The sequence below is a fragment of the Neomonachus schauinslandi genome, chromosome 6, assembly GCF_002201575.2.
Source record: "Neomonachus schauinslandi chromosome 6, ASM220157v2, whole genome shotgun sequence".
Lineage (NCBI taxonomy): Eukaryota > Metazoa > Chordata > Mammalia > Carnivora > Phocidae > Neomonachus > Neomonachus schauinslandi.
Window position 1 is genome coordinate 52,863,573 of NC_058408.1, and position 8,105 is coordinate 52,871,677.

Genomic DNA, 8,105 nt, shown 5'->3' on the forward strand with positions numbered 1-8,105 from the left:
AGAAGAAGAAGAAGAAGAAGAAGAAGAAGAAGAAGAAGAAGAAGAAGAAGAAGAAGAAGAAGAAGAGGAGGAGGAGGAGGAAGAAAGAAGAAGAAGAAGGAGAAGGAGAAGGGAAGGAAGGGGACAGGGAGGGGGAAGGGAAGGAGGAGAGGGAAGAAGAAGAAGAAGAACTGCCTCCCTTTTGGTCTAGCTAACCTTAAGCAGGTAGTGGAAGGGGGTGTAGTTTATTTAAAAGAAATGGGTCAGAACATAGTTGGGCAAACATGTTCAATAATAGCTTATTCCCAAGAGGGTTTTGGGTCTTGCAGTACTTCCCCTCTTATTTGGTAAAAGATGATTTCACTCTGAAATATCCCCCTGTTGTCATGTTTTATTAACACAGCAGTAAAAACATGAAATGATTAGATGCTATGGTTTCTGTTTTTGACTCGGAAATATTTTTCTAACCAATTTTAACGTATTTATATTTAGTGGAATATATTGCCTTATGATTGGAATGGGAAACCTCCAACCTTGCCTGCAAGTGGGATTCCCAATTTTACACCCATTTATTTATTTATTTAAGATTTTATTTATTTATTTGACAGAGAGAGACACAGAGAGAGAGGGAACATAAGCAGGGGGAGTGGGAGAGGGAGAAGCAGGCTTCCGGATGAGCAGGGAACCCGACGCCAGGGCTTGATCCCAGGACCCTGGGACCATGACCTGATTCGAAGGCAGATGCTTAACAACTGAGCCACCCAGGCACCCCTTTAGACCCATTTATACTTGCATTTGGGAAAATGTAAGTTTTAAGACACTTTTGGTAGTGATATCCTAAATTGTCATCTTTCTCAAAGAGTCTGATCCTGTCCTCTTTTATTTCTCTCTCTTTTTTAAGTACAAGTTATTTTTCCTATTTTTCCTTCATCTGCCTTTCTCATTTAGCCATTTGTATTTGCCAGTTGTTTTATGCACCTCATTTTTTTCCTGCTCCTTTTCCTGAAATCTCTTGACTGTAAGTGGCTATAAACATTATTTATTGCAGTTTCTATATTAAATTTTTTTTCAAAAAGGAAGTATAATAAAAAGTTTTCTATTTCTTTAAAAGAAAACTAGTGAAGCTATTTAGCTCTTAGTTGATATTTTCTTTATGTCAATAATGCTCAAGGTGGTATGTGGATTCTGGATCCAATAACATTTTTTCCTAATAAATTTGACTCATTTTTAGCGGGGATATCACTCTTATTTATGGTATTCACAGAGTCACCATTTTGGCTGTATGTGTGAATAAGATAAATGGTCCTTTCTTCAAAACAGTTTATTTCTAACTGTCATAATACATTAATTTTTAAAGGAAAGATATTTTTTTGCCACATGCCTAAAATTATCATAATATACAAAACTACAGTTCCTATAATGTGAATAGTGCTTCTTTTGATGTGGTGCCCTTGTGCACTGTAAACCCTGCGGTCTCAATGGCCTGACCCACTGAAAAAAGTGGTGGGTGTTCACACACAAGTGAAAAGGAAATTGTCTATTTATTACCTGTTTGAAAAGAATGCACTGGGCTCAAACAATTTTTACTTTAAAACAAATCTGGAATAGGGTCCTTATAAAGGAATAAAATACAAAGTTTTAGTATGATCTCAATTGAGGAAAAAGTTTATAAGCTTAGAAAAAGACCTCAACATTAAGGTTGTATCTGAGTCGTGAAATTGTATGTGGTTTTTGTTTTATTCTTTCTTTTTCCAAATTTTACAATGAATTAGAGAATATAAGTTAGTTCTACATTAAGCCAATAAAGAATAGGGAAGTAGTTCTTGTGGTATTTTGCCATTAAACACAACTATAAGTCAAAGTCAAAGCTTCATACTGGGGCACCTGGGTGGCTCTGTCAGTTAAGCATCTGCCTTCGGCTCAGGTCATGATCCCAGGGTCCTGGGATCCAGCCCTGCATCAGGGCTGAGCAGGGAGCCTTCTTCTTCCTCTTCCTCTCCCTCTTCCTGCTCATGCTCTCTCTCGCTCTTTCTCTCTCTAAAATAAACAAAATCTTAAAAAAAAAAAAGCTTCATACTTCAGACCTCGTATTTTACCTGTTCCTGGTTGACTCACTGAATTTGAGGAAAGGATGAAAGGATTTCTTGACCAACTAAATCAAATGTGCTAATAGTTTCTACGCCTGTTTAACCAGTAGTTTTGTGCCTTCTGTCATGGTCAAAGCTAGCAACAGGTAGTAAGCTGAAGATTGGTTAGCAACCCTCCTGGGAGTTTCCTGGGTGTGATTTGAAACTGACCCCCATACATGGAGGGCAGGGAGAAACTAAAGCAAGAGGCAGGTCACTGCAGGTTGGTAGGTGGCAGCTTTTATAAGCAAAAGACTTACATACAAGGCTTATCTTGGGCAGCAGCAAGATGAAAGCATCCTTGCACCTGCTCACCAAATCTGGAAAGTTTATGTAGAGGCATTACCTGGGTCCAGTCACGTACACTGTGTAGGTGTTCTGAACACCACATCACTATCTTAAGGCTATGTCCTTGGAGCAGCCTCTGGGAGCAGGAAAGGCAAGTGAAACTCACATTCCAAGCACAGGGGAGTGGCTGAAGGGCCTCTAATCACACGGGTCCAAGTCACGGGCCAACTGCCAGTCATATCTTCTTGGTGATATCCAAGAAGCAGGAAAATATGACCCATAAAGTGTACAAAAATAATAAGTAGATTGAGTTATGAGGCAGATGGTAGAATTATCAGACAAAAATATTAAAGCAGTTATTGTAACTCTGTATGGTCAAAAAATTAGAGGAAAGATTAAGGCTGGGTTAGAACTTACTCCTATCAGCTTATGAGAGCACATTGTTAAATAATCAGGAATTTTGCAAGCCAGTTGTTAAACCATTAGTAGCTTCAAATTGGCTATGGTGGGAGTGTTTATGTGTGGAATTTGCAAATGCTACAAATGAGGTTGTTTTGTTTTTGTTTTAATTTTGTAGAAGTGATTTATCAGCATATCACTGGACATATATGGTAGATATAAAAGAGACCTAAATCAAATTTCTAGAGATGAAAAACAATAGCTAAGGCAAAAATTCCACTGATGGAAGTAGATTAGATACTGCAAAAGAAAGTATTAGGGAACTTAAAGATGCAGCAATAGAAACTATCCAAAATGAAGCACATGGAGAGAAAGACTAAGATAAGTGAACAGAACATCAGTGAGCCACTGTGGGACAACTTCAAGTGGCTTAATATACAAGTCCCCAAAAGAGAGGAGACAGAGAGGAAGAAAGAAAAAAATATTTGAAGAAATAATGAATGAAAAATTTCTAAATTTGATGAAGATTTTACAACCACAGATTTCAAGAAGCTCAACATACCATGAGCCCAAGAAGCGGAAAACTGCACCATAGCACATAAAAATCAAGTTCCTAAAAAGCAATGATAAAGGGAATATCTTAAAGGCAGCCAGAGGGAGAAAAAGAGACACATTATATGCAGAGGAACAAAACTAATGACTTCTTTTCAGAAACAATGTAAGCCAAAAGATGGTGGAGCGACATTGTTAAAGTACTAAAAGAAAAGCTTAAAATTCTCAGTGAAACTATCTTTCAAAAGCAAAGGTTAAATAAAACTTTCTTAAACATATTGAAGTTGAAAGAACTTATCACCAGCGGACCTGCACTATAAAAAAAAAATGTTAAAGGAAGTCAGGCAGAGAGAAACGTATCAAATGGAAATTTGGATCTACACAAAGCAATGGGAAGCACTGTAATTGGTAAACATATGGGGAAATATGACTTTTTTCTTATTTTAAAATCACTTTAAAAGATGACATTTAAAGCCCTGTGGGGTTTATTTATCTGCTCCTCCATTCTTTGCGTATGGTTTCCACTCTCAGGATCACAAGTTGGCTACTAAAGTTCTGGCCATCACGTCCACATTTCAGGTAAGAAGAGGAAGAAGGGCAAGGGACAAAGAGATGCTCCTTTCAACCAAGTCACCTCTCCCTCCAAGAAATTTTCCCCAAATCCCACTTGGTAACTTCCACTTATTTTTATCTCAGTGGACACTCTTAGAAGCCCAGGCCATGAGGAAAAGTGGTCATTTAACTGGACACGTTGCCACCCTGGATAAAACCAGTATTGTTACCAAGAACAGAGGATGGATACTGGTTGAGCAAGTACCAGTCACTATCACCCTATTCATAAGTTGCATATCACAAAGCAATTAATTTGATTATATTTTCCATTACACTTACCTGTTTGTGAATGTTAAGTGCCAATAAGATTTTGTATTTAATTTTTAATAACAGCTTTATTGAAATATAATCCACATACCATAAAATTCATCCTTTTAAACTGTACAGTGGCCCCTGGATAGCTCAGTCAGTAGAGCATGTGACTCTTGATCTCGGGGTCATGAGTTCAAGCCCCATTATTGAGTGTGGAGCCTACTTAAAGAAAAAATTTAAAAAAATTTAAACTGTAGATTTCAGGGGTCTATATTTGCAGTTATACAACCATCATCACCATCTAATTTTAGAACATTTTTAATTACCCCCAAAGAAATCTCCTACCAGCAGTCACTTCTTACACCCCCATTCCCCCAAATCCCTGGCAACCACAAGTCTATTTTCTGTCTATGGATTTGCCCATTCTGGACATTTCATACAAATCAAACCATACAATATGTTTTCTGTGTTTGGCTTCTTCCACTCTGTATAATGTTTTCAAAGTTCATCCATGTTGTAACATGTAACAGTCAGTACTTCATTCTTTTCTGTGGCTGAATAATTCAATTGATTATTATGAATAATACCGCTATGAACATTCATGGACAAATTTTTGTGTGGACATAGGTTTTCAATTCTCTTGGGCATATGTCTATAAGTAGAATTGCTGGGTCATCCTTTGTACTTCTTTCTTTTTTCCTTTTATTTTTTGAGAGAGAAAGAGTGTGTGTGCATGCATGTGCGTGTGCCAGGGGAGGGGAGAAAGGGCAGAGGGAGAGGGAGAGAGAGAATCTTAAGTAAGCTCCACACCCAGCATGGAAGCCTGATGCAGCGCTTGATCTCACAACCCTGAGATCACGACCTGAGCTGAAATCAAGATTGGACGCTCAACTAACTGAGCCATCTAGGCGACCCTGTACTTATTTCTAAAATGTGATTTTTTGTGGAGTCTATTCATATTTATTCAAGCTAAATATTGTGTCCTGAGAAGTGTTCTGTCTCATTCTAAAACTCAAGTGTGATTTGAGGCCATGAACACTTCAAAGAATGTTCTTGTCCTGTTCCTTTTCATTGGAGAGATTAAAAAATGGTGATTGGGGTTGCCTCGCAGACCCACCCCAGTCATGGCTTTTTTCTTTTTTGTTTGACATATTCCTTCTCTTCTATTTTTGTGTTTCCTGTGCAAGAGCATCATTTTCATGTACCAAATTAAATTACATTTTTTATTTCCTTTTCCAGGCATTTCCAAAATGTATACTGATATCATAAGAGGAGAATCAATGATCATTTGTGGCTTCACATCCATTTGTTTTGGAATTTTTCGGAGCAACTTTCTCCAGAGTTCCATGTTTACGGGTAGGAGCATCTTTTTTGTCTTATTTTCTAAAATCATTATTATATGATGCATTTCAATTCACACTGAAATTAAAATATATTAAAGGGCGCCTGGCAGTTTCAGTCAGAGGGGCATGTGACTCTTGATCTCAGGGTCGTGAGTTTGAGCCCCATGTTGGGTGTACAGATAAATAAATAAATAAATCTTTAAAAAAGTAAAAATAAAATAAAATACATTCAAGATGTCTTAACTTTACTGCTTTCTCTATACTTTTGGACCAATTAAAGTAGAATATCAGTTAACAAGAAAATAATTACCATCTGTGTGTTTTCTTGGACAGGAAGGGGGAAAGAATGTTAAAGAAATGGTTTCATCTCTTTCCTTCACACCCATACACACACAGGCACACAAGAGTAACTTCCTTCCTGGATCGATCTGGATCTCAGTGAGTGGATATTAAGAATTGACTTGATCCTGAATTTAAGCCTGCGGGTGAAGGCAGAATGTTTCCAGGAGTACTGGAGAGTCAGGCCCTGGGAGTGATAATAGATTAGTGTGGTTAAAGTTCACTGGGGGTATGGAGCGTGTTGCTTTGCTAGGTTTGCAGAAGTGGTTCTAGTAGAAAAGAAAGGAGGCGGGGAAATCACAGCATAAAAAGGGAAAAGGTGTCCTCCTGATCTGTTTATGTGATAGTTTTAGGAGGAGAGAGGTGCTGAAAGGAGAAAGAATGTTGGTGATAAAAGGGGATCGCAGTGCTTCTCAGTGGGGAGCTAGAGGCATTTGGGGTGGGACAGTCTGTTATTTAGGACTGCCCTTGGTATTGCCTGACACATGCTCATTACTGCCAGTGTTGCCCCCAGTTATTGGGACTACGGAAAATTTCTCTTCTCCATTTCCCAAATGCCCCTGGGCTGGGGGCAGGGGTCACAAATGGACTGCAGGTTGGTGGCGACCCTGGACATGATTTGCTTGGCCCAAACATAGTTTGTAAAAAATACGAATTTGGATGTCTTTTGGTCAGACATTCACTCTCCCGTTTGTCACAGACTTTCCACATTTATGCTCTCTGCCTGGCTTTTGAGGACGTTGGAGTCTGCTGTCCCTGGATAAGTGAATCTCAAACTGTAGACTTAAGGGAAATAATATCCCCAGAGTCTCTGTTTTGCCAGGCTTTCATGGGGAACCCCCACTTGCTGAAGAACAAGGTCCCATTCAAAATCTCAAAAGCAAACCGAAGTGCATAGACCCAAATGCCATCAATGAAAGAAATGAAAATTATAGTTCAACTTCTTTTTTTTTTCTTATTTTCTTTTTTCTAGAGTTACATGTAATCTTGGGCCTCTCCTTGGACATCCTGGGAAGCATAATATGTGGATATTCGTGTGCAAGAATCATTCAGTTTATATTGACTGACCTCTTTAGCAATACACTTACTAGTGTCATTCTTTGCATTTCAATGGTGTACATGACCTTCTACATTGGTAAGGCAGAAACAGATACAAAAAATGCTGTCCTTGAAGTGAATTTTATGTATTTTTGGTTTTCATTAATCTTGAATCCAGTTGCCTCCTCCCAACTGCTTCTTCCTTGTGGTGGCCCCTCTGTGCGTCTTGTCATATTATCTTCTGCCACTTCTAGCTCTTTCCTGCTCTTTCTTAACATCCCCTTAATTCCAAGTCCAATGTCCCTTCCCTTTGCATTTCTTCTCCATGTAATTACTCTCTTATTCTTTTCGAGCCCCACCTTTTGACCTTACATTTAGTCACTGGCCGTCCCCTGGAAATCACTGGCAGCTCTGTGCTGATTCCTGTTCTGACTTTAGCAACCCATCTCTAAAATGAGATTGCTGGGAAAGATGCTCCTGAGGTCTTTCCAGCCCAGCTGTCTTTCACTCAGTGGGTACCAGACTGAGGAGACTGTAGGAATGGCAGCTATTACCAGCAGCTAGGAGGCAGGAAAAGAGAGGGAGAAATCAGGTGTACCTGGATCTGGAAGAGTGGAATAATGGCAGGAGTCAGAGTGCCTAGCACTGACAGACCTGCAGTAATCATTTGCTGGTTTAGTCTAGTGAGATGGGCAATTAAAGTCTTTTACTGGCCTTAGTAAGGTGGCCAGTCCCCAAGAGCCATAGTAACTGCATTGAAATGGTCATATCCTGCTTCTGCTTTCACGCCACACAGTAGAGTGACTTCCATCTGTGAAAGACCTCAGATATCAAGAGCTTAATTGCTCCTCTTGTCCTCTCCAGTCATTTAGAAGTGCTGCTTCCTCTATAGATAAAATGCCACTCAGGAGTTGCTTACTGACCCGAATCAGTAAAATTACAGAAAAAGTTCCCTGAAGGGTCATTTCCTTCATCTTTTTTCTTTCTTTCTTCCTTCTTTCCTTCCTTCCTTCCTTCCTTCCTTCCTTCCTTCCTTCCTTCCTTCCTTCCTTCCTTCCTTCCTTTCTTTCTTTCTTTCTTTCTCTCTTTCTTTCTTTCTTTCTTTCTTTCTTTCTTTCTTTCTTTCTTTCCTTTCTTTCTTTCTTTCTTTCTTTCTTTCTTTCTTTCTTTCTTTCTT

The 8,105-nt window shown here is 39.0% G+C and overlaps 1 protein-coding gene across 1 annotated transcript in view; it reads left to right on the plus strand.

Annotated features, from left to right (window-relative positions):
• SLC9C2 (solute carrier family 9 member C2 (putative)) overlaps positions 1 to 8,105 on the plus strand; it is a 100,629-nt gene that overhangs the window by 11,489 nt on the left and 81,035 nt on the right. Inside the window, exons 5-6 of the mRNA XM_021682868.1 lie at positions 5,448 to 5,564; positions 6,864 to 7,025. Of these exons, the coding sequence (XP_021538543.1) occupies positions 5,448 to 5,564; positions 6,864 to 7,025 (279 nt within the window). The remainder of the gene's footprint in view (positions 1 to 5,447; positions 5,565 to 6,863; positions 7,026 to 8,105) is intronic.